At 41.5% G+C, this 24,791-nt stretch overlaps 1 protein-coding gene across 2 annotated transcripts in view; it reads right to left on the bottom strand.

Annotated features, from left to right (window-relative positions):
* Tmem117 (transmembrane protein 117) overlaps positions 1-24,791 on the bottom strand; it is a 425,555-nt gene that overhangs the window by 11,455 nt on the left and 389,309 nt on the right. For both annotated transcript variants that reach the window (XM_041642710.1, XM_041642711.1), the window contains one exon: positions 5,211-5,340. In XM_041642710.1, coding sequence (XP_041498644.1) covers positions 5,211-5,340 — 130 coding nt within the window. The remainder of the gene's footprint in view (positions 1-5,210; positions 5,341-24,791) is intronic.

Here is a 24,791-nt window from a genome sequence, read left to right as displayed (position 1 = left end):
TGATTAAGAAAATGCTCTACAGGCTTCCTGCATCCCAGTCTTACAGATGCATTCTTTAAATGAAGTTCCCGCTTCTGAAGAGATTCTAGCTTATGCCTACTGACATAAAAACTTTTCAGGGAAGTTACTTTACATGTCTCTGACAAAACATTATGACTAAAAGCATTTTATGGAAGAGTTTATTTTGGCTTACAGTTCAGAAAAATAAGAGTCCATTATGGTGGGGAAACATGGCATTAAGTAGCAGACATGGCAACAGGAACAGGAAACTGAAAGGTTACATCTTAAAGAGCAAGCACGAAGTAGACAGTGAACTGAAGTTACAGTAAAGTTATATACTCGTAAGCCCTCCCCCAGTGACATACTTTCTCCAACATGGCCACATCTCTTAAATCTTTCCAAAGAGTGCCACACAATGGGACCAAGTATTCAAATATCTGTCTATAATGGCTCACTTCTAATTCAAACCACTGCAGTCCAACTTTGTAAAGCTCTCCAGGGTCCTTAAAAATTAGTCTGCTTTTTTAAAGTCCAGTACCTTCTAACAAAATGAAAGCAAGCATTTTTATGTCAAAATTAAGAAACAGGACATAACCTTCCTTTATCCCAATCATCCCGTTTCCCCAAGTTCCCCCCATCCTCCCCTTCTCACTTTTCTCTCCCCATCTCCCCTTACCCCCTCCCACCCCACCCCCAAGATCCTAATTTTTTGCCCGGCAATCTTATCTACTTCCCATAACCAGGAGGATAGCTATATGTTTTTCTTTGGGTTCACCTTCTTATTTAGCTTCTTTAGGATATCAAATTATAGACTCACTGACCTTTATTTATGGCTAGAACCCAATTATGAGTGAGTACATCCCATGTTCATCTTTTTGGGTCTGGGTTACCTCACTCAGGATAGTGTTTTCTATTTCCATCCATTTGCATGCAAAATTCGAGAAGTCATTGTTTTTTACCGCTGAGTAGTACTCTAATGTGTTGGCTAGGGGAGCAGAAAAGCACATATCTTAATTAAGGGAGCCATCTTAGGGTTGGCAAGAGACTTGGACCTAGAGGGGCTCCCAGGTGCCCAGGGCGATGTCCCCAGTTAGTTCCTGGGGCAGCTGAGAATAGGGAACCTGAAATGACCCTATCCTATAGCCATACTGATGAATATCTTGCATATCACCATAGAACCTTCATTTGGCGATGGATGGAGATAAAGACAGAGACCCACACTGGAGCACCGGACTGAGCTCCCAATGTCCCAATGAGGAGCAGAAGGAGGAAGAACATGAGCAAAGAAGTCAGGACCACAAGGGGTGCACCCACCCACGGAGACAGTGGGGCTGATCTATTGGGAGCTCACCAAGGCCAGCTGGGCTGTGACTGAAAAAGCAGGGGATAAAACCGGACTCTCTGAATATTGCGGACAATGAGGGTTGATGAGAGGCCAAGGACAATGGCACTGGGTTTTGATCCTACTTCATGTTCTGGCTTTGTGGGAGCCTAGCCAGTTTGGATGTTCACCTTCCTAGACCAGGCTGGAGGGGGGAGGACCTTGGACTTTCCACAGGGCAGGGAACCCTGACTGCTCTTCAGACTGGAGAGGGAGGGGGAGAGGAGTGGGGGGAGGGGAAAAGGAGTGGGAGGAGGGGGAGGGAAATGGGAGGCTGGGAGGAGGCAGAAATTTTTTTTTCAATGAAAAAAAAATAAATTAAAAAAAAAAAAAGAAACAGGGCATAAAAAAAAAAAATCAAACCAAAGCAAACACCAAACCTAGAAAATCCTGTAACTCAACATCTGGAACTGGCTTTGTAATTATCTGGGCTCCAAAGGGCTTAGGAGTCCCCACTCCTCTAACCTTGCTATCCAAGCACACAGCTTTCTTCTTGGCTAAGATACAAGAAACTCTACCTACAAACAGCATTCTGCAGCAGCATCTCCTTGAGCAGGGTCCTCAGCCTGCCTGCCCAGGTTTGACTTGTATTTGTGGGACTACGGATCCCGTGTTCTGCCTCAACCTTCAAGCACACAGATTCTGCTGTGTGGCCGATGGTTTTATCATTTTTTTTCCAGAAGGTTCGAACATATTTTGTGTGAGATCCACTAGTGGTTAGAGTGCAGCTCTATCGATTGCTCCAGTGGTAATGTAAGTTAATACAATATAAACTCAGGAAGGAAAATATTCAAGTCTCCCTTAACCTGTGCACGGCAGAAGGGCTGCTCAACAAGGTAACATCTGCAGCTTGAGATGGGATTTTCAGACTATGGAGATGGTGTTAAAACATGCCATGGAGCACAATATTTTCGAAATCTGATCCAGGTTTCCCCTAGAAATAGTCGTCTTGCAAACTGCGATACGGCAAAAACTACTTCCCCAGAGACTGGCTGCTCCTCTGTCGTAGCAACTTTGCAGTCAGTTATCAGCAAATATGAAGACAACAAGGTTTGGCTTTGCTCCAAACCTGTAGCCATTTTCCCTGAGAATTCTAGTTCTAGATATGGCCACACACAGCAAGCAGGAAATACAAGGAATAACTGTGCTAATCTGCTTACAGTGCAGCCTTTGACCTCAAGGCTCTTTTAATTCAGCCACCAGAATCCTCAAAGGGCTTTGCAATAGAGTCAGCCAGCCTTCCTGACCTCAGCTGTGACAGTCCAGTCAGAAAGGAGCAGTACTCACTTACCCACATTGCTCCCCAAAGAAGTCTTTTCTAAGTCTCATTCCCAGCTGTCCTCCAGACCTACTGTGCCAGAGCTGCTCAGGAACTGATGGGGTTGGAGCCCATTATCTATATATTTATAACATCTCTCTAATAACTTGCCAATCAACTAGTCTGGGGGCAGGAGAAAGCCCTGAGTGCCTGAAGTCCTGAGTAAATGTATGTTGCTGACATGAGCATGGCCATGTCAAGGATCTTACTGCCTTTGACTTATGGAAATCAAAAGCCTTCCCAGGGAACTGGGAAAACCTTCCCTCCTGGTCCAAGTGGGAGTGTTGATAGTACGTGCAGAAAATATCCTGCATAGCTCCCCATCTCCTGGATATTTAAGGCCTGAAGTCAACTCCCCAATAGAGACTTCTCCTACTGGGATTACATAAACCCGTCTCCTCAATCCAGCTGTGTGCCATACACCCCATCTTCTTGATTTATCTGTATACAGTGGTAACTTTGTCTCCCTGGTTAACTCTCAATAAAAACATGATGCTTCCAAGGAGTTGCAGCTGCCCCCACCAGAGAGCCTGTTCTGTCCTACGGCAGCTTTTCCATTTCTCTCTCTCTTTTGTTTGTTTTTCTCTTCATTCCGTCACCTCAGCCACATCTGTTGCCCAGCTCTATGACTCTTAGCAAACGTTACGAAAAGCCTTAATCATATTACATTCCCTTTTCGGGAAACTTTATTAATGTGTCTTTATTCTTTTTTTTTTTCAGCTTCTAGTTCATAACACCAGGTTTGAGGCCCTGAATATGTGTTTACCACAATGCACAGAGTCTCTTTGGCTCATAGCTAATGACACCGTAGCTTCAGCAATCCTGCAAGCACATGGCCTTTCCGAGACATTGTGTACAATTTTTAAATGTGAATTTTGTCCATCTTTCTAAATAAAACATCCCCGGGTTGCACAAACAGTGGATACGGCCAACCCCGAATCTGTAGCTTCTATAATTGATGTTGTTTATAACAAAGCCATGTAAAATTGCCCTGACCTCAGTATTTTCAATGGTATGTTTTTTTTTAAGAACTGATTTGTTCTCCAATTATATTCTATATTCATTTTCCCATAACCCAGTGTATGTTTAAGTAATATACTTTTTGACAGGCATTTTGATCGTCAGGGATGATCTTTGTGCAGGGGTTGCCTGAGACAAGAGCTGGTAGTGAGAAACAGATGGTCCAGGCAAAGCCACCCAGAGGGATACGGTGATGCCATGTGCATGATGGCTATTTTGGAAGTCCAAGAGGATAGTGTGCTGCAGAGATTAAGTGGGGACGCTGAAACCACACTATGTGACCTGAACTCAAATTGATTGATTTACCCAGCGAATTTCATAGATGAACCTCGGTCACTGTGAGCAGGGGGAAAAACATGATGCATCTTCCCTATGCATGAGCTCATTCTCAAACTCAGGAAGGCCATCTCATGCGCAGGGCAAAAGCACAGCTTCCTGGCTGGGAAGCAGACAGTTTTCCAGTGCTCAGATGTTAATGTTTTCTGTGCTTGGGCTATTTTTATCCAGCAGCACAGACGGTAGTGTATGCACAGATTTCTTCGGCAGTTTTCATTATAACAGGTGTGGGATCTGAGGCCATTGTCCTTAAAGCACACACATTCATACCCTGCATCTGAGCAGCTTAGGACTGAATGCTACCCTTTATCCACAATCATTCAGCTGTCTGCTCTTTGTTTAAAAAAAAAGATAGAGAAGGCACAAAACGTATCTCCAGGATATCTTTCAGGGATGAGAATGGCTGAAATGTTATTCATTTCAGAAGCATGAAAAATTGGAAAAGAAAAATAATCTAGAGACTCACAAAAGAATCTCTTGAGATAAACTTGGACTAGGACACAGAAGTCAGTTCCATGAAATCAAATAGTCCGCAGCCTGATTCTTTAAAGGCATGCGGACTGACTGAAGATCCAAGACCACATTGTCATCCCCTGCGCAGTAAATGCAGAATCACAGGTTGTGTTGGTGTTGGAAATATACATCGATAATCGTGTAAACGAAGTCCAGCGTGTATGTGATCAGCGTGGAGTCGCCCATGAAGGATAGTGGGAATAACTCTCTATCAAATAGTTTGTGTCCCACCCTTTGGTTACCACACACCACAATGCTAGGTCAGACACTGCTGTGGCTACCCAACTAGGAACTGCATTGCCCTGGGCTCCTTGACTCTAAGTCCAGTCCTCTACTAGTTACTGCTGTTGCAGTGTGGTTGAGGTAAGCTGTTCAAAACAGATAAGAAACAGGTAAGCTTTTAATAAAAATTATTGTCCCCATTCCATTCATTCCCCCATGCTTGTTAGATGTTAGCATCTCACTTGACAAAGCCACCATGAGTCTATAGCCCAGATGGATGACATTGAGTCACCGACCCACCTGGAGCCATCTTGCATTGCTAAGTGCGTAAAAGATTATTCAATTCCTGGCTCTCATCAGTGGTTCACTTTGTACAGGAACCATAAACAGTCACGTGGTGTTGAAAGTCATACAACATACCTGTTATGTGGATGCGGTACTCCTCCTTGAAGATCTTCTGGAAGAAGGGAATCTTGAACTGCATGTGAGGGGTGTGCAGCCCGGGGAGATTCACGTCAACATCTCCCATGAAGTGTGGGAATTCCCAGTCCTGTTGGAAAGTCAAGAGGAAAGTGTATCTCTGATTTGCTTTGCTTCATTCTTAAGCAACAAGACACCCTGGACTGACTTTCTCTAAGCATTTGGTTTAAAGTCATTAAATTCAGCTGTCTACTGGATATATCTATTTCACTAGAAAATTATTGTTTTATATACATGAGTATTAGTATGCATCTCGAAAAAACAAAACAAAACAAAACAAAATAAAAATTAAGTCATTACTCCAGTTATTTTTTTTTTAAATCTGGTAAGTAGAAGCTGGTATGGAAATGACTTAAGTCTGTGTCTCTCCTGTTTGTCTCCATTGTATTTCGATGCTTACATTTTTAGACAAAGGAAGTAATTGCCTTGGGCAAAATAAATTTGTGATATTTTATCCTGCTATTTTCAAAATTATGAACCCTATAATATCATGTCTTATGTAAGAAGACAAAATAACCAAGTTCCACCAAGGTATTTAACTAAGTTCTTCTCTAGAAACTGAGCAGAATGCTCAATGTCAAAGGACTCTAGTCTGTTCATTTGTTTTTGAGATGAATTTGAGCCAAAAGATAGAGGACCCAATGTGCGAGATCAGCAGTGAGAACCCCCAAGATTGCCATTGGTCATTTCTAGTAGAGGCCAAACTGCACAGGGCATTCCTTTCTCAGAGGGAAGAGAAGCTGATGCCATGAGGATTCTGTCGGGAGCCACATGTGGTCTCAGACTTTAAAGCAGCAAATTAAAAATCAAAATTAGCCCATGAAAGAAGAACACACTAAATAGAAAAGAAGAATTGAGATGGATCCATGGACATTAAAAGGCACACTTTCACTTTTAATAATTAGGTGATCACTGATGGTACAGAACTACATTTAGTTAATGTTTTTAACCAACACGAATATGAAAACATGAATGAAATGTTAATTTGAGATTTCAATCCACTGAGTCAACAAGAAATTGCTAAGTTCACTCCAAACATCTGACACAGGTATGCTAGGAAGGTGTCTCGTCCCTTAGGAGTTTCCATGGAGAGAGTGAGCCACGAGAAGGAGGACATTGAAGAGACATAGTTTTCAGCATCTAATAGTCACTAGATCCGTGGGCCATCTCAAGCTGCTGATAGGAAATACATGTACAAGAAAAAAATTAAATGGTACAGCATCATCTGGCCTATTTGTGAGCAAATCTATCTGCCTTGCCTCTCTGCGTTTTTCAGTCATTAGTAGCAAATAGTCACATGATTTAGGAGGTTCCAGAAATAAATGGATACTGTTAAATGGATTTGGAATATATTGCACAAAATTACTAGTAGACAATGGATTGGAGATTCTATCTGTAAACTGTTGCTGAGGTTGGATATAGTATTTGTTCCCCACACTAACATATTTGTTCTCTCCATAGTACATAAATACTACTACAAAGGACCTAGCCTTGAATTGTGACTGATAATAGCCATGTCTGAAAACAAAGTGAAGGAGAGAGTAGCTTTACTTGCCCTCCATGAATGACAATACCATTAAAGAAATTGTCTTTTTATTTCTTTATTGCAGACAGAGAACACTTCTTGGTAGTAACTGGGCCACTGCTTTTGAACCAGCTTCTTAGTCAGAAGCATTTTCCGACTTCTCCCATTTAGACTTTCTTACATGAAACTCAAGTTTTCTGCTGGTGGGAAATTGCTTTTAGTTTAAAAGCAATCTCTGGAGATTTCTTTTGGAATGTGGTCAAAACCTCATTCACTAAAAAATAGCTTCTCATTTATTTCCCAACTCTTCCCAGAACTAGAAAGATGAGTTAAGGAAATAGGAAGTGGGGGCAATAATAAGAGAGGAGGGGTGCTGTGATGTTTACCGGGAAGATGGCTTCACGTTAAAACAAAGAGGGCTTAGTGCGCATGCGTGAGTGTGGTGCATGTAGGAAAAGTAGCTATAAGACAATCTTCAAAAGAGAACAAGCAGAGGGCATCAAGTCTCATCCATGGCATCTCCCAATTCACCCTTTTGGTTCATTTGTCATAAGAACCATGCTTTTTTTTTTTTCCCCAAAAACTCTTTTACTCGATCAGATTTCCTGGGTCCATTTTCTCTCTACTCTATTCAGTTTTGTATTTCAATTCTTACTTATGTACCTCTTAAGACTCATTATTTTGAGTCAACATACATCTGGTCTACCCCGGCTATCACAGGAATGGCAAAAATAATCATTGCGATACCATTTTGAGCTCATTTTACTGGAAAATTGATATCTGAAGTTCGTGGAATCACAGGTCTTTAAAACAGAGAGCAAAGGGGAGAGAGGAGGGTGTTTTTTATCTCCACAGGTTTCAGTCGCTTCATCTATAAATCAGTGTTGAACCTGTCAACCTCACATCCTCTGTGGGAGCATGACATAATGCTTAGGCAGCAACCTGCATAGTGACAGATGCAGAGGACAAAACATAGAAACAGTCAATAAGGAGTGTTAAGTTTCTAGCATACTTCACAGTTAGTTTTATCCTGAGAGACAAGCAGAGGAAACTGATGGTTGTTCCATGCCAACTATGATAAAAAAGAAAGAAAGAGAGAAAGAAAGAAAGAAAGATGCCATCTTTTCCTATCCGTCCCCATCCATTGCATGGCAGTCGTTACCCTGATACCTCTGACTATAGTTAGGTCAGAGGAAAGGTCCAGAGGCCACTCAGAAATGGAGTAAAGGAGGGACACTTCTTCCAGAGGTGTTTTAACAGTGACCTCATCAGAAGATGGAAAAACAAGTGCATTCTGGTTTCTCTTACAACACGAGATTCCCTGTGATGACTTCCAGAAATAACTGAGGTGTGTGTGTGCGTGTGTGTGTGTGTGTGTGTGTGTGTGTGTGTGTGTGCGTGCACACATGTGAATGAGAGAGCTAATTCCCACTAGGAACCAGTGCATGGGGGGTTGCACCTACCTTGCCTCTTTGGGTGCGTATAATTATAGGTATCTCACCCTAAAGTGAACAAGACCAGCTGTAACTCTTTTTCCATAAACAACTTCCCTGGGGATTGTTGTCTTCTAACAAGATGCCAGTGAGTGGGGCAAGAACAGATGAATGACTGATAGCAAACACTGGGGCTGTCATAGCATTGGCACCATGAATGCATGGCCAAGTTTATAGATACATTGTATAGAGGTGTTATGAGTCATGGCTTGCTCACTTGCTGAGTGACTGTCAATAACATATTTTGACCTAAAGATGTAAAGTGTGAGGAGAATGACCAAGTAAAACATATTCAGCTAGCAAGCCCAGGATAGTCAAGCTCATCCTCCTGGAATGGCATATTATGAAATGTTCATTTATTTTATTCTTAGAGAATTGCTATCAATGTGTATGAATTGGGGCCTTGGTATTGCTCTCTGGTATTAAAGATAGAAACAACTGCCGGGCGGTGGTGGCGCACGCCTTTAATCCCAGCACTCGGGAGGCAGAGGCAGGCGGATCTCTGGGAGTTCGAGACCAGCCTGGTCTACAAGAGCTAGTTCCAGGACAGGCTCCAAAACCACAGAGAAACCCTGTCTCGAAAAACCAAAAAAAAAAAAAAAAAAAAAAGATAGAAACAACTGCAGAGCTCCATCAGTGATGAGAGAGTTAGACACACAGTATCAAGCTGTTCCAGTTCTCCACAGCTCGTGATGTTGTACATTGTACGGAGACGTCTCCAACTTCTCATCTGTTCCTACATGAGGTGTGGTTAGTGTTCATTCACATGAGCATATTTTCCACATAAAATAAATAAGCAATACCATTAAATTTATCTAATTTTCTTACTTACTACTGTCTACTTCGGTCTGAGGCAGTGAAAATCAGTCCCTGACCCCTGGTATTCACACACTATATTTTGGCAGGATTTCAGGGCACATATAGACAGTATGGTTTGGGGACGTGCTGGGGTCATCATTTCTCAGTGCTTCCTTGTTGAGCCTCAGTGTCAAGGAGGAGATCTGGGTGTCCTTCAGGGGAACTCAGGCTTGGTTTTGAGTTCCCTGGTGGTGAAATGATGAGTTCTCATTTCTCTTTAGGTAAGAAATTGAGCCTAAAAATCTAATAAGAGTTATTACTTTATCCCAAGAAACTAAAGCCAGAGTAAAAGAGAAGTTCTATTTCCTGGGTTAACACTTGATCAATTGGTTTTTGAGGTAATTAAGGGAAAGAACGGATTTTACTGAAAAATTGATAACCTTTTAAATTAGAAACCACAGAAGTCTTTACTTCCTATTTGACATTTTTCTCCACATATATCGTGAGTTTTGATCATTACCCCCCTCACATTCTCCTCCCACCGAAGCCTTTCTTTCTAATAAGTACTCCTCCTACATCAATAGCTGTTTTTGTAACCCAGTAATTTTAACCTTGGTTGCTTATGTAAGCTCAAGGGGGAGGGTAGCCATCAGAGCATGGGCAACTTATCAGTGACTACAGCACTAAAGAGAATGACACCTTTTTCCAAGCAACCATTACCTGAACAGAGAGCCATAGGAAGGAGTGAGGCTTTGTGTGTTTGTTGTATATGCATGACAGAAGGCTGACGGTCCCAGCCTTGTGTGGGTCATGGGCAGTAATCAGAGTGAGGTGAGTTCGTTCATGACTGCAGCCGACATGTCATGTTAGAATTGACAATAGATTCTAAAACGTTACCATAAATTGTCGACTCATTCTCCATTTAATAGTTTATTTATCCTCTTTTTATAGCACTAGATTATCAAGCTTCAGATGATTTCAAAGTCAACTTTACAGACACGTTTTTCCCAGCTAATCTCTATCCATGCATATTTCAGAACTGAATTCAAAATATAGCTATCAGAACATCATTCCAGTAAAAAATTTTTTTTTTCCCAGCTTGCCAAGTATCCTTAGCTTTCCTAAGCTTACCAGTGTCCTAGCAACAGGATTTCAGATGGCAGTGAGCAGAGTGGCCTGAAGAATTGTTTTTAGGCATTGGGTGGTATTTCTGTTTCTTATTAAAAAACTAGAGAGCCTGATTTTTCCCCAGCAATCCTTTGCTTCTGATTGGCAAAGTTGCCATAGTAGCACTTGGCTGAATTAATTCTCAGAAGCCTTGTTATACAGCAGGCCCTGCTTATTTATTCGCCATGCCCGTCGTCCCCGCTAAAATGTAAGCTCCAGGGAGCAAGATGACTTTTCCCGGTTTTGATAACTGCTCCATCCTCAACACATGAACTCGGCGCAGAATCTACGAAGAACTCAAGTGTTTTGTTAAAATGATGAATGATGTACTCTGAAAGCTGAACAGGCACAAAGATCCCTTCTGCATTTCCTGGAAGAAGCATGGGCTAGATTTAGATAAACAACACAGTGAACATCCTGCAACACTAGTTACTGGGGAAAAAAATGGTTGTTTGTTTTGTCTTTATTATCCAGGTATAAGAAAGAGACCATGGAAATATTACACAAAGCTTAAGCTACTTTTAAAGGAAACAAAGAAAAGACAAAAGTAGATAGCTAGAGAGAGTGGATGTGAGAGGTGAGCAAGGTGTCAACTTGATCATTTGAAATCAACTAAAACCCAAGCAGCTGGGCACACCTCTGGGGGGCATTTTCTTAACTGAATCATTTGAGGTGGGAAGATCCACCCTGAGTCTGGATCCTCTTAGGTGGGAAGATCCTTAAGTCTGGGTCACACTGTCTGGTGGCAGCCCACAGAAAACGACATGCTTTTTGCCTGCTTGCCCTCAGCCTCACCGGCAAGTTCATCTATCCTTCTGCTAAGGCATTCCTTCACTGGTATCAGAGCCTGGTTCTTCAGGATTCCAAGGTAGACTGAAGACCAGCGGAGACATCCAACCCATGGTGGTTTGAAAGAAAATGGCCACCAAAAGGACTGATATTATCAGGTGTGGCCTTGTTAGAGTAGGTTTGGTCTTGTTGGAGGAAGTGTGCCACTGAGGAGGCAGGCTTTGAGGTCTCATATGTGCTCAGGTCACACCCAGTATCTCAGACCACTTCCTGTTGCCTGTGAGTCAAGATGTAAGAACTCTCAGCTCCTTCTCCATCATCACATTTTGCTTGGATGCTGCCATGCTTCAATTCATGATGATAATGGACTAAATCTCTGAACTGTAAGCCAGCCCCAATTAAATATTTTCCTTTGTAAGAGTTGCTGTGGTCATGTTGACTCTTCAAAGCAATAAAAAGCCTAACTAAGCCGGGCGGTGGTGGCGCACGCCTTTAATCCCAGCACTCGGGAGGCAGAGGCAGGCGGATCTCTGGGAGTTCGAGGCCAGCCTGGTCTACAAGAGCTAGTTCCAGGACAGGCACCAAAGCTACAGAGAAACCCTGTCTCGAAAAACCAAAAAAAAAAAAAAAAAGCCTAACTAAGACATGACTTCACAGACTGAATAACTATTGAATTCTTAGACTCTCTGTCAGGAGTCAGTCATTGGTGGACTAGTCTGACCACAGCCTGTAAGCCGCTTTCTTAACCTCCATTTTAAAACACACACACACACACACACACACACACACACGTGTGTGTGTGTGTGTGTGTGTGTGTGTGTGTGTATACATATTCATCCTATCAGTTCTTCCCTCCAGAGAACCCTGACTTCTATGGAAGATGTCAAGTATAAATGCTGAGGAGGTTTGGAGAATTAGTCAAGGACAAGTTTGAGATGACCCTTCTTGTCACCATGTAAAAGAAAGAAGTTACAAGATTTGTCAAAACATGTTAGAGAGCCAGAAATTAAATTACAGACAGTGTGTGGGTTAGAAACGTGGGAGTGTTATTTCCCACAGTGGGGAGCATGCAGGTGAGCTGAGGCAAGCTAGAACTTGAGAGGTGCTCTGCAGTAAGCCTGAGGGATGCTGAGGACAGATGCGGCTGGAGGCTCTGAGGGATACTGGGGACAGATGCGGCTGGAGGCTCTCTGAGAGATGCTGAGGACAGATTGGCTAAAGGCTGCCTCTCAGCTTTCCTCTGACATCCACCCTTTCCTCATGTCACATTCGTATTTTCTCTTCATAGTTACTGTGTTTTGTGATATTTTGACTGCATTCTGATGTTCCCAAAACTGGCAATAAAATTTACATGGAATCAGAGAATGAGCTAGCTACTAGCTCACCGAAATTAACCATAGAGGTTTTAGAGGACTAAGGACAGAAGAGATGGGAAGTAGTAGGACAGGGCTTAGAGATGGTCTTGGCCGTGCTTTGGATGGAGGGATGAGAGAGAGAGAGAGAGAGAGAGAGAGAGAGAGAGAGAGAAAGAGGAGAGGAGGTTACTGGTCACTTTTTTGTCGCTTCTCTGATCATTCAGTGTCTTTACCCTGATATCTGACTCCCAAGTTTTACTGGTAAAGAATAATTAGATAAATGCATTATTACTGTTTTATTTCCTTAATGAAAAATGTTCTATAACCTTATGAGCTATTTAAACTATTTAATTTGGGGGTGGGGGTCAATTTCTTGGCTTCTGGTTGAAGGAGAAACCCCCTTCAACTTGTCAACTCCTTTTCAACTCATAGTGGACACAGCAGACCTCACTCATCTATAAAACAAATCTAGATAATTGTTTATACTCTTCCTTGAACTGTTTTAAGGAATAAGACCTTCTACTTTCTGTTTAAGACTGGTCCATTTTCTTTTATGTGCATGGGTTAATGGATAGATGTGTATTACATTTGTATTACATGTGTGCCTGCCACCTATGGAGGAGAAAAGAAGACATAGGATTCCCTGGAAATGGAGTTACAAATAGTTGTGAGCTGCCACGTGGGTGCTGGGAATCAAACCCTGATATTGATCTAAACTGATATTGATGTGACTTTTTAATGTATTTTTATTTATTCCCAAATATCCAAGGACTAGAAAGATGGTTAATCACAAGAGTGTGTTTGTAGTGTGTTTAATTGTTTTCCTTCATCATTTTTTTTTTTACTTACTCTCAGAAGTCCACAATCCCCCAGCTAATTCTAAAGACAGCATACATCAATGTGTTGTTAGTTTACTAGCTCTAAGAAAAGAATCTGAGTCTGGAGTAGGTCTGAAAAGTTAACTACAGTCTATTACTTTTAAGAGAACTTGCCTCCAGGCCCCAGTGAGAGAGCAGTAGGTTTTTCCAAACAAGTTTTGGTACATCAGACCCCGAAATAGAAACAAACAGATGCCCTGCCCTGGCAGATGGATGTGAGGAAGGACAAAATGAAAGCCAGCCTTAAAAGTGTTTACACTAATGGAAATGCATCATGTGGCCTCGAGGAATAATGGGAAATCAATAACCCTGACTGGGGCAACACAGTTCACCAGCATGGAGAGAGTGCTTAACATCCTACAGACTCCTGGCCAAGAGGAGGGAGCACAGGGCTGGCTGTGAGGACTTGCTGGCCATGAAAGGCGGTGGAGACGCTAAGGAAACACAGCAATGACGGTTTCAGCCTTAGCTTCCAGGATCTGTCAGTCCTGATCTACTTAGCACTCTTTTTTCCCCCCAAGATTTACTTATTTTTGTTTTCTGTGTCACTGTTTTCTATCCTTGTATGTCTGTGTGTCATGTGCCCATTGCCAATGGAGGTCAGAAGAGGGCGTTGGGACCCCTGGAAATCTAATTAACAATGGTTGTGAGCTATCCTGTGTGTGTTAGGAATTGAATCCCAAGAGAAAAGCTAGTGCTCTCACCTGCTGAGTTACCTCTCCAGCCCCTGTCCAGCATGTCTTAAGAAGAAAAACAAATGCTAACACTACGATATGTTCTCGTGTATTCTCCTCCAAAGAATTCCCCTGTCTCAGAAAGAGTGAAATCTAGTGGAAGACATTCATTAGAGCATCTGTATGACTTTCGAGACATTGGCTGCAGGACACAGCAAAAAACCCTGATCATTCCATGCTCTACGGTGTTCACTGCAAATGCACTGCTGCAGTCTGGCTAGTTGCAAACATGCTGCCGCAGTGGTCACATTCAACTGTCTGAATGACTGATTTCCTTTGTGAACTCTGTGGGAGAATTAATTGCTTACTGTCACAGAGTATATATTACTTTACTTGGTAAATTTTAAATTTAATATTTAATATTGTGGTCACTTTTCTCCATGAAAAAAAATACTGATAGTAGAGATCAATGGGAAATAAGAAAGGACATAAAAGCATCCTTCTCACAGCAGAAACAGTGTAAAGTAGAGCCAAATATTAAGTGGCCATAGAAGTGAGTGACCTTCAGACTTATGACTTTCTGGGACTGCCTATAGTCTAGTGGCAGTATAAAGACGTCTATCAACAAGTGGGAATGCGTTAGGTAGTGATGAGCATTCTGAATTAAGATGGGAAAAGGGATCAAAAACAGTGCATTGGTCTCAAGTGCTACTCTAGTGGAAAGTAATCTTCTGTGAATGGGATCTTCATGTGGAGGAAGCCCTGAATAACCCAGAAAGAAGATCATATCATCTGGCGCACCACATGGTGCAGACCTTTAGTCCCAACACTCATTAGGCAGAGGCAGGGGGATCTCTGTGAGTTCAAGGCCAGCCTGGTCTACAAGAGCTAGTTCCAGGACAGCCAGAGTTACTTAGTGAGACCCTATCTCAAAAAAAAATGTTTAAAAAGAATCACATCAGCCAGGAGGAAAAGTGAGCACCAGGGCACCTGGGAGGAGTGTGAGACAGTTGTGGTTTAGAGACTGGCAGGCGAGAGTGGTGGAAGGAGCCTGGCTGGTGTAAGAGAGAGAATGCCGGATGAGGAGAGATGCAGGGCTGGGGTGTGGAATGAGGGTTTGAGCGAAGCAGGCAGCTGCGCAGAGCACGATGCCTATGGAGGGGTTACCAACCAGACACCTGGAGAATGCCTACAGCACCTACCCAGATTTGGGGAACTGGCTGCCCCTGAGAAGACAGGGAAGTGGGTTAGCTACTTCATACCTGCTAATGCAGAACAGCTTGACAGTCACCTGCTGTCGTCTGAAAAGCTCCCTCAGCACCCATGATGACTTTTAAATGTCACTGTTGCTGTATGAAGACACAAGGCTTTTTAGGGTGGTTAATGAGTCATGGCATTGTATGAACCTGCTGGCCCTTCTGTTATGTTAGAAGCTAACACAGAGGCCCTCACCAGATGCTGTGGTCATGTTCTTGAACCTCTCAGCCTCCAGAATCATGAACCAAATACACTCCTATTGTTTATAAATCCATTGGGCAGGTGGTCCTGGGCTGTAGAAGAAAGGTGCTGGGCAAGCCATGGAGAGCAGACAAGTAAGCAGCATCCCTCTATGGTCCCTGCTTCACTTCCTGCCTCAGCCTCCCTCATTGATGGGCTATAACTTGTAAGCTGAAATAAACATCCTCTCCTCTCCAAGTCTGATCACAGCAACAGAGAAGCAAACCAGAATGGAATCCATGTACACCATTGGTTGGAACGAGAATGGAGAGATGTCTCCCAAAGCTAAAAGCAGATCGGGAAACACCACTCAGGGGTGTATCATGAAAGGATACAAGTGTATCCAAGCACTGAAACATGACAGAGTACCCCCTCCCCTGTTTGTGGGTACATTTTTATTTTGTCTTATCAATTAAAACAAATGTAATTGAAAATAAAAATAGACTATCAGAGAAGTGAAAATAAAAGGCAGAGGTCATAAACATACATCAAGTGTCTACCTATAGTAAAGACCAGTCACGGGGGCACTGCTTGGAGAGGTACTCTAATGAGGTTAGTTTTGAACTTTTTATTACATAAAGTAAAATGGACTTTAGTTTGATTCTGCACCTGAGGTTCCTTTTATATTTTCAGTAACTTTCGCAATAACTATTGTTGAAAGGAGGCTAGCACAATATGATTATTCTGATTTTCTTAAGAGTTGTTGCCCATTTCAGTGAGCAGTGCCCACATTTACTGGTCAGTATTGCTGACATTTCAATAGTTAAATATTCTGACCAACCTTCCTTCTGAAAGCAAAACATTTATTTATTTTCTGAAACAACACAGAACTAGGTTGTTTGTTGTGTCCTGAATGCAGTGAGCTCTTAAAGATAATCAACATCTTGGACCTTCAGTGTTCTGTTCCCAATGTCATTCCCTTCTGTTTTCAGCTCTCTTGGTAACTTCTTCATTTCCAGAACAACACCGAAGCCTCTGCATATGTGTTTGCCCCCACAGAACACCCTGTGACAGCACGCAATAGAATCTAAAATCTTCAGAGCAATGGACTTGAACTATCAGGCTGGCCACGTCTGTCTTCTGTGAGTTTTAGGTCAGTAGTGTTCATCCTCTGAGCTCTAGAGAAAAATTATCCACCCTCAAGTACAAGAACAAAAACAAGGCAAACAAAATATATTGGGGCAGGCTATGGAATGGAAAGAATAAAATACGTTTTGTTGTTTCAGAATTATACCCTCAGTGAATTGAAAGATTTTATGAAACCATTGTTAGTCCAGAGGTCAATGTCAAACACAAGTCTAACATACACAGTTTTCCTGGCTGGATACTCACTGGAGAGAGATTCCACTATCCTCAGAGTCCACCCAGAAAACAAATCTGCAAGCTGGGACAAGGGATCTTACGTGCATGTTAGCAATTGTATTTTCTTCCTCCAGCACCATCCATTCAGAGAAGCCGACATTGCAGCCGTGGGTTTTATTGGATTTCATGTCGCGCCCAAGAGCACAAGAGTGAAATCTGTGCTTCTCCAAGTTGTCCCCAGTGTTGTATTCAAGTTCCCCATACAGAAGCCTTACACTATTACAGACCCAATTTAACAGTTATTAAATGCTCACTAGACGTAAAGTACATATTCTCCACGGGAAACAAATAGAAACAAACCAAACTCCTCCATTTATAGTTACAGACAGCAACAGCCACAGAGATGACAGAACCCTTCACACAGAGTCTAGTAGACTGTTGGCCAGGAGGAGGGGACCTGATGGCACCCAGTCAATAGCCCCTGAGTAGTGTTCTTACACTTTTTCATTTTACCGAGAATTCTTCACAAAATTCTGATTTAAGAAATTGACTATTCGGCGCACGCCTTTAATCCCAGCACTTGGGAGGCAGAGGCAGGCGGATCTCTGTGAGATCGAGACCAGCCTGGTCTACAGAGCTAGTTCCAGGACAGGCTCCAAAGCCACAGAGAAACCCTGTCTCAAAAAACAAAAACAAACAAAAAAAAAAGAAAAAAGAAAAAGAAATTGATTATTATTCCACTCTCTTCAGACTAAGCAAAGACTTGCTATGAGGCATATGGACTACAATAATAATAATGATGATGATGCACTGTAAATAGATGACTGCAACAATTAGCATTTTATTGTTGTTGTTCATTTGTTTTTTAAGACAGGGTTTCTCTGCGTAACCCTGGCTATCTTGTCCTGGAACTCTCTCTGTAGACGAGGTTGGCCTCAAATTCACAGAGAGCCACCTGCCTCTGCCTTCCAAGTGCTGGGATTGAAGGTGTGCACCACCACTGCCAGGCCAGTTAAAACTTTTCTTATTTTGTATGGAAGCAAGGGATCCCAAGAGCAGTTGAGTTGCTCGTCTGAGGCTGCAGGTGTCACTAAAAGGATGCCTCCCAGGTGGTCTAAAAGCTATGAAGCTTTCTTTCCTCACATTATTGGATTTTCCTGACATTTCCATCTAAATGCGGACTTGTCCATCTAGAAGCTAAATTCCATGACAACATGTTCCTGACGGATGTTAACTCATGTCTGTAATGACACCGATAGGCTGCAGCCCATGTGGAATTATATTCACTTGACATTGCTGCGCTCCCTTAAAAACATGAGGAGGAAACCCTGTGGAACACACATTGCAAAGGGAGGGCATGGCAGGAGGTCTTGTCCTTGATAGGCCTGCCTTAAGGCCTTCAAGTCCTGGCTAGAGCCTGCTTAACATTCAGGCTTAGGTGTGCATTGCACTCCACAAACCGTATGACCATCCTACAGTTTCTACAACCAAAGCACAGAATTGAGTCGAAAGCTGGAATGTGTCTAGAATGAGCACAAATTCCGTAGCACGTTTCAGTTCAGTTTTCTAACCTGAGCAAGTCGTCATCACAGTGCGGGTCTTTGGTAGTCGGTTCTTATACTACTTAATAAGGAATCAGGATGGACTGGGGAGTAATTTAGAGACCACCTGGTAAAAAAAAAATCAAATCTTGCAAGTTGGTAAAAAGGCACAACCTTTATGTTTCCTTGAAATTTATTAAGTGGCAGGTTGATTTCTGCTCCTACAGTTGTGGCTGCACATACCACTAAGTGGTAAATCATTCGTTAATACATCTCTGAGACTTCAAGCAGAGCAAAATAGTCAAGAAGATCAATAAGCACAATTATGTATGTCTTTGTGGATATGTAGTCATGTGTGTGTGAATGTTATATAATAATCTAACAAGTTAATCTTGTCTTTCTTGTTCTGGATTTCAAAGGTGATTTTTTTTCTTTGAAGTTACTTTCTGCATTGTTTATTTTTCTCCTCCCCGTGAACTCCTGGCAGAAATGGTTCATTTGAGCCCATAGTTGAAGAGGATTCAATCCATCATTTCCCGGGAGACGTGGTAGCTGGATGCCTTGGTCTTGGGTGGCATGTCTTTCTTGTGTCACTAAATCAGGATTCAAAAATCTAGAGCCACAAAAAGAGCTGGGGATAACATATAAGGCTTACCCTTACTAACTGACTTCCTGTATCTAGACACTACTCCTGATACCAAAGTCTTTATTAGGCAGGGTTCTCTGGAGAAGCAGGACTAATAGAATACATATATGTGTACATATAAAATGAGGGGCTTACTGGGTAGGCTTAATACAATAGGGCCTGGGTAACTATCAATGACCTCTGCATGCTAGGGGGCAGAAAGGGGTGCCTTTACAATCTCATTAGCACTGAAATCCTGGATGCTTCCAGATACTGATTCCATATTCAGAGTCAAAGGAATCAGTAGTCTGATGCTACCTGTGGCACTAGCGATAGACTCAATTGCTCAGGAAAGGGGCTGACAGGCTCGTGCACCGGCTTCCTCTGATTTCTCCATTTTCTACTTCCTCTTCTGAGAGATCATCTTTAAATTCTTGTTTCTACTCCACTTTTAACTTTTAAGAAAATTCTGGAAATGAATTTTGAGGGGAGTATGTCTGTGCTCTGGGGCCTCTTTGAAGGAAAGAGTCAACCTTCCAAAATATACAAAGCCCTAATAACATTCCTAAAAGGCAACTTTCTGCAATACACCAAGTCCTAAAAAGCAGACTTACTTAAGTAAAAAACAGACTGTCCCCTAACCTGGTAACTCAAGTTCTTCAGTAGAATAGTGATATTGAATACTGATCTCAAGATAGTTAAAAGTGTACAGTCGGGCTACTCAGGATGGTGTCATGATAAAGGTGTCCAGAAATCTACTTTTCACATCCAAAGTTTCCCAGTTCTTCTCTGTCCCTGGGTCCTGGCAGTACTTAAATTCACCATTTTACAATGTAAATAGTAGGAAGAGCAGTTTTATAAACTGTTCACTCAGTCTCATCTGTTCTATGACATCTGATTTTGCAATATTAGCCCCATGATCTTTTTTCCAGTCAGCAAAACTCAACGTCCCAGTTAAAATTTTTGAGAGACAATATACCATCTACCATAAGCTCTCTTTGTTGTAATTCTGTATAGCTCATATCCATAATAGAAACACTACTCACCACCTGCGGGTCTAGAGAGCATCCCAAAGCAGTAGTGATATGTTTGCCTAGGGAACCATTGCCCAGAGATCCCATGTTGACCATTCATGCATCTCTAAGGGCCCACAATAGTGCCCACGTATACCAACAAACAGGCTCCAAAGGCTAATGAATCACATGGTTGGGTTTAACAGTGTCCCCACTTATGGTGCCAGTTTTCTGTGTTAGCTCTTTTCTCTTCACGCTAATGAATACTAAAGGGGAAGGATCTGGTTTGGCTCACAGTTTATGGGGATACAGTCTGTCATAGCAGGGGTGGAATGGTGGTTGTGACTGGCTTGGGCCAAGGTGGCAGAAAGTTATAGCATGCCTTCTTCACATCTTTGCAGATCAGGAAACAAAGTGTTCTAGCAGAGTTATAATCTATAAGGCCACCCTCAAAGAGCTACTTCCTCTAGCTAAAACCACCTAAATTTTATGCAACCTGCCCCAAACAGCACAACCCATTAAAGATGAAAAGTTAAAACTCAGGAGTCTGTTGAGGAGATTATAAATCTGAAGTATGAAGTTTTGTTATAAAGGGACTTGTAGTTCAAAGACTGGCTCTTCTTGGTTATAGTTATGGTCTGGAGATACCACATCCATATAAAATTACTAATTATTTTATTCTATTACCAGTTATTATGTGCCCTTTCTCACATTTGGTTTCTGACTAAATATAACAAAGTATATGTAAAATGTCACTATTGTGGTAAAGGTTCATGTCTATGGGTAACATAACAGATTTATAATGAAGTGTATCATATTTATGAACATTGCAATCAATATCCTGAGGCATATGTAAAACCAAAGTCACAGTGAGCTTTGGGAGGATGGTAAGGATTATCAAAAGGTAATCTGATGCTACCTCTGGCTACTATCTCATTACATAACTCACAAAATGATACAGCTGCAATTCTGAAAAAAATGACAAAATCTATATGGAAATAATAATAAAAAGTGAACATAAAACATAAAATTTTGCTTCCAGGTACTGGAGTGTACTTGTGAGCCACAGGTAAGTGTGCAGTGTTCACATCTGCTGGTTGCCATAGGCTTTACTTTATAGTTATCTGCCACATTGCTTACATGAATCGATTAGTATGTTATTTTCCTACACAAACCCAGGTGCAGTTGATCGGCTGCCCTCTTGCTAGAAGAGAAACTGTCAAAATGGCATTATTATAAAACCATTTAAATGACAGATTATCTAGAAATTACTTCTCTGAGAATGGTTTCAAATAGTTTTGCAGAAAGGTGATTTGTTGACCTTAGTTCTCAACTCAAGGAGACCTTGAGTGTTAATATTGCATTTACTTTAAATGATAAATCCACTCTAATTACAGACACAAGTCTGATCCCTCGGCTAATCAAGCATCGTCTGTCTTTCAATTAGCCTCAGCTAAAATTGGGGGTTCTTCAAATTTCCTCTTTGGGCAACTGTGATGGTTTGAATAAGAATGACCTCCATAGTTCATATACAGTTTAACACTTAGTCACCTGGGTGTAGAATTCTTTGATGGGATTGGAAAGGAAGTGTGTCACTAGGGGTAGGCCCATGCTACACCCAATCTTCTCTCTCTCTCTCTCTCTCTCTCTCTCTCTCTCCCTAATGATCAGGATGTAGCTCTCAACTACTGCTCCAGCACCTGCCTGCATGTCACCATGCTCCCCACTACGATAACGGACTAAATCTCTGAAACTGTAGGCAAGTTCCCAATTAAATGCTTCCTTTTGTAAGCATTTCCTCGGTCATGCTGTCCCTTCAGAGCAATAGTGACTAAGCCAGGACCAATGCATAGGCAGAATGATCAGTTTTAATTTATGTACCTGCAAGATATGTTAATTAGCCAAGGGTCAGGGAAAGACATCTTCAGTTGTATTCCCAAACCCCCAAATCACACATAATGTAAAAAAAATGCTGTCATAATTAATAATATTTTTCTTTTTCCAATAAGGTACGACTTAGCACACTCTCACTAACAATTAGATAATGTGATTAATAGGTTACTAATGCTACGCTCCAAAATAAAGAGAAGCCCTCTAAGGCGGCTGAAATGAAAGGGATGCATTTCCATCTTCTAATATTAGTGAGTGCTCTGCTCAGCACACTTCCAGCTGTGAGTGTAATTGATCCACTACCTTAAAGCTGTGGTCACCCAGTGAGCTCCTGCAGGACAGTTCTTTATGTACATTTCCTTGTGCTAATTAAGCAATTCAATGGGAACATTTTATTTTTCCCATTCTGTAATTGTGGACAGTGAGGTGCAGATGAGGCTCCTGACTGATCGACTGTGCAGATCCCTAGCAGATGGGCCAATCTAGGCCGGTCTCACTTATAGACATCCTTCACATGACACTGGGGAAAGTGAATTACTTAGCTTGCCTTGACTCTTTATGTCTTTAAGTTATGTTTTGACTTAGTCGTTGGTTTTAATCTTTTGGCTGTCTTTCCAAGAGATGCCAGAGAAACTACTGAACTGTATGGGGATGTTTGCCCACAAATGGGGACAGAGAAAGCTTTGAGGCTGGCCTTTTTTAGTATTCATTTATTTTTATACCCACAGTTATCTTTGATTCCTATGTCTTGTTTAAGCCACCATGATTTCTAAAATAATGCTTTGCTCTCAGAAAAGGAACTCTTTTCTTTGCATCTTTTGAGAAAAAAAAAAGATTAGTTTTTTATTTGTACTGTTATCTTCTCATTGCTAGATATTTGTCTGCTCAATAATTGAGTCAGTAGAGTTTTTGGGGTCGCTTATGTACACTATCATATCATCTGCAAATAACAAAAGTTTAACTTCTCCCTTTCCAATACGAATCCCCTTGATCCCCTTATGTTGTCTTATTGCTATTGCTAGAACTTCAGGCACTATATTGAAGAGGTATGGAGAGAGTGGACAGCCTTGTCGTGTTCCTGATTTTAGTGGGATGGCTTTGAGTTTTTCTCCGTTTAATTTAATGTTAGCCTGTTTGCTTCTGTCTCTGGCAGAGTATGCTCAAGACAAATAGCAAACCAATGGATGATTATCCTCATTTCCTGAAATACATAGTTCATTGATTAAGCCATGATGGCAATGGGTTTCGGCACCTCTTGGTCGACTTATATAGACACACCCACTCTCCTTAAAGGTATCTTGTTATATAGATCTTCTTGATTGTTTTTCTTGGTGACAAGACCAAAGAATTGTAAAAATGTCATAATAGACTGCTATACGGCGTAATGTTTCATAGTTTTGTAGACTGTGGCTATCTTTTGATATCCATGGTTTGATGGCATCATGGAAACTAAAATCTATCAAAACCCTGGAACAAAAATGGTATGGATCTTTCCATATCCCATGCACATCCTCTGGTATACTTGAACTAGCTCCAGATTAGCTATAATATCCAGCACAGTGTCAATGTTACACAGCAGTGGTTATACTGTATTGTTCAGGAAATATGGCCTGTACAGTCAGTGCAAGTAGAATCTTCCTCATTCATAGCATGTTGAGACCATGTAGTTATAATTCAAAGATTCAGGGGACAGATCATTCATATTTCCTAAAAGTATGAACATGTCAGAGAGAGACAAAGCAGATTTCCCACCTTTACAACAGGCCATCCTTGAGTAACACAAGCAGACAGGTTAACTGGTGCTCACGAGAAAACAGGAAAGCGTTACAACGGAGACTTGAAACACATCCCCCCTGAGCCAGGAGAAAAGACATCTGATTTCAAGCTGTGAGAGACTGCACGAGACAGTCTTCCTCTGTCTTCTACTTCCATGGCGACCATGGGCAGGTGACAGTGTGTAGATTGCTGCTCTGCTCACTTTCGCTCATCACTTGTCACTGCTATAATCTGTCACTGATTCTGAGCATAGAACAAAAGGACTTTACCCTAAGGATATCTTTGGTCTATCTAACCTTAGCTTTATCTTTTTAAATAAAGTATACCTCTTAAAAGGCTTTTTTTTCCTTAGAACATTTGACTTACAATGTTTGTCCTCCAATGATAGACCTTGCTTATCTGATGATGCGTTAAAACAGAAAACCTATTCTATACAACTGCCATGATGCTGAACCTCCATCACCTGAGGGTTACTGCAGTAGAATGGTTGGTGAAATTCTGTGAGCAAGAGGAAAGGGTTTGCTGTTCCGCATTAGCATAACCCCTCTTTAACACTGCATCCAGCCAGCTATACAAATGACGGAGGAACAGCACCGATATTACCAAGAACTGTGATTAAAACGTCAAAATCTCCAAGGCTAGGAACAACTCTGTATTTCTTGTTCACATCTAATCTAGTATTGACTTCATACTCTGGTCATCATTCAGATTGGTTGTCATTTAGGATCATTGGCTTGGCAATTTCCTTGGTGAGTATTACCTCAGACATCAATATTTTTTCTAATGTTTATCTTAACCAAAGCCAATATTTTTTATCGTTGATTCCTAAGGTGATTACTTTAGTAAATGACTATGACATAAATCAGATAACCATGTAACAAACTATCACTGACAGCTAGTTACCTGCATACCACTTTCCAATGATTTTTTAACTAGTAAGAAAAATTTACAGTATTATTTATATTCCTGAAATAGAACTTCACACACACACACACACACACACACACACACACACACACACATACACACACACAGAGAGAGAGAGAGACAGAGACAGAGAGAGAGAGAAACTTTACCAATACTTTTAATAAACATTTGACCATATAGTTATATTTTGGAGAGAAATTACCTGTCATAGCCAAGTAAATCTATTTTTATCATATACAAATTTAATTTCTATGAGATATAGCTGTCTAGT

The sequence above is a fragment of the Microtus oregoni genome, unplaced genomic scaffold (genome assembly GCF_018167655.1).
Source record: "Microtus oregoni isolate MIOR12 unplaced genomic scaffold, Mior012 000077F_ref0000221, whole genome shotgun sequence".
NCBI lineage: Eukaryota > Metazoa > Chordata > Mammalia > Rodentia > Cricetidae > Microtus > Microtus oregoni.
Note: the sequence above shows the minus strand (reverse complement) of the source record. Positions and strands in the feature narration are given on the sequence as shown.